The sequence below is a fragment of the Triticum urartu genome, chromosome 4 (assembly GCF_003073215.2).
Source record: "Triticum urartu cultivar G1812 chromosome 4, Tu2.1, whole genome shotgun sequence".
Lineage (NCBI taxonomy): Eukaryota > Viridiplantae > Streptophyta > Magnoliopsida > Poales > Poaceae > Triticum > Triticum urartu.
This window is the reverse complement of record NC_053025.1, coordinates 46283444-46285614: the sequence shown is the minus strand read 5'-3', so window position 1 is coordinate 46285614 and position 2171 is coordinate 46283444. Positions and strand designations below refer to the sequence as shown.

Below are 2171 nucleotides of genomic sequence, written 5' to 3'. Positions count from 1 at the left end.
CATTTGGGTACCGCTATATCCTGCCACTTTTTCCAATGCATCTTTCTTTTTACTCCGTCTCCTCCCCACCAATATTGCGCCACCACACTAATAATTTTTTTGCATCGACATGGAAACCGCACGTCCGAATGGAAAACGAACACGTCAAAAAAAAATTGGAAAATGGGTACGCGAGCCAGCCCGTGCCTCACGTGGGCCAGCCGGGTCCGCGCACGCCTGGAGCACGTCCGCAAGCAAGGAGAGAGAGCACGACGCGGTGGCACCGGAATCACGAGGGAAACGAGACGCGCGCGGGCGACCACCGACCTACCAGGCCACGCCTCACCCAAGGCCCACGAGGCCTCGTCACGCCCATCGCGAGGCGCTCAGCCGCACACGGCGCATCCGACGTGTCGCGCGGCGCCGACCTGGCCCCCCACCCCCGCGGGCAAACCCCCTTCCCGCCTCGCGCCCGCTGCGTGCCGGAGCGTGCCCCGGCTCGCTCCCCACGCTCCCATCCCCCACCACCACACCAAACACCGATCCAAGCCAATCAGCAATCCGTATCGCCCCGCAGGGACGCCCACAGGTCCCTTCTCGGCGCAGCGGACCCCGAAACGGCGTCCACGTAGGACGCCACGGGGGCGGAAGCGTGTGAAGGGAGGCAGGCAAGTCGTCACGGCTCGGAATCCTCTACCGTGCAGGCTTCCCCTTCCTCCATCTCGGACCTATTTGTACGCGCAACTCACGCTTGACGCCGCCGCAAAGCGCGAGCCCGCCCCGTCGAGTGCAGCTGCCACCATCATCGTCATCATCTATTTACCACCGACCGATCCCCGGAGCCGTCCGTCCGTCAGACCGAAGGTCGTCGCTCGCCCGCGCGAAGAGGAGGGAGGTCGCGCGCCGGTCGATGGCGGCAGCGGCGGCAACCTCCGTGCGGGGGTGCGGCCCGGCGTCGGCGTCGTCGGTGGGGCTCTCGCCGCGTCGGGCGGTGCAGCGGTCGTCCTTCCTGCCGCCCCTGCCGCGGCGGGCGTCGTCGGCGCGCGCGCTGCGGGCCGCGGTCGCGGACGCCCCGCACCGGGGGCTGGAGCTCCGGCGGGAGGCGCGGGACGAGGCGGGGCTGCTGGAGGCCGTGATCGGGGGCGACGGCGGGGACGAGGTGGAGGAGGCGGTCGGGGAGGAGCGGGTGGAGGGGTGGATGCGGGAGTCGATCGCGGAGATCGTGCGGCACGTCGGGGAGGCGCCGTTCCTGGTGCACCTGTTCAGCGACGGGCGGGAGGGCGTCACGGTGCGGCGCGAGCCGGCGTCGGCGGAGGCCTGGCCCGACGTGCGCCGCCGCTGGGGGCCTGGCGGCCAGCGCCGGCCCGACGGCATCATCCTGGTCGAGCAGGTGGCCGCCGCGGCGGTGGAGGACGGCGCCGAGGCGGCGCGCCAGGTGTGGGGCCTGGTGGTCCAGGCCCGCGGGATGGAGTGCGCCGCCTGCTACGTCCTCGACATCTGCCGCGTCCGCTCGCCCGCCGGCTTCTGCACCCACTTCTGCCTCGCCCGCGCGCAGTGCTTCGGCGAGCCCCTCGAGCTCCAGCTCCGCAACGCCTGGCTCAACCGCCTCTCCGGCAACCACCGACGATAGCCGCCGCCTCCGCCACCGCCGCCGATGTACCACTACTAGCATAGAAGAACCTCCCCCCGCCACCATTGATGCAACTGCCTCCGGTTCGGCTGGGAAGAACGGACCGAAGATTCATCGGGAAGCAAGCAAGAACCCCATTGATCGATGATTCTTTCTTGCCTTCACGCTCTAGCTTTTCCCCTGCGCGCGAGATGGGCGTATCGTGATCGAGTAATTGGAATCACGAATCCCGCCCGCGTTTGAACCTGTACAGATTACTGATTGTATTGCTTGATTATGAATTGAAAACCAACTGTTGATCATGAAGTTCTCTTGTTCTCGAGTTTCTTGGTTCGGTGCGAGTGAAGTTAGTTACTTGATTGATGCGTCTCGGTTATGCCATGGACGATCGAATCGAATGCGATCACGACGGCAATGCGTCTCAGTGACGGCTCGAATATTCCGATACGAGTAGGCTGCCGTCGGCGGCAACTGAGACGCGGTACGTCTCCTCGAGTAATTTAAAGTAGAGTAGGATTCGGTGATGATTGATGAGTGTGAGACATAGTTAATGGCAAGAACG

The 2171-nt window shown here is 65.5% G+C and overlaps 1 protein-coding gene across 1 annotated transcript; it reads left to right on the top strand.

Annotated features, from left to right (window-relative positions):
• Window positions 1-709: 709 nt before the first annotated feature.
• On the top strand, window positions 710-1915 carry LOC125550550. Its single transcript, XM_048713573.1, has one exon. It carries the CDS (start codon window positions 890-892, stop codon window positions 1607-1609), a length of 720 nt encoding a protein of 239 aa, XP_048569530.1. The 5' UTR covers window positions 710-889; the 3' UTR covers window positions 1610-1915.
• Window positions 1916-2171: the final 256 nt, after the last annotated feature.

What these genes read in the sequence shown, in the direction of transcription:
- LOC125550550 (XM_048713573.1), top strand. Translation starts at nt 890, where the DNA reads ATGGCGGCAGCGGCGGCAACCTCCGTGCGGGGGTGCGGCCCGGCGTCG.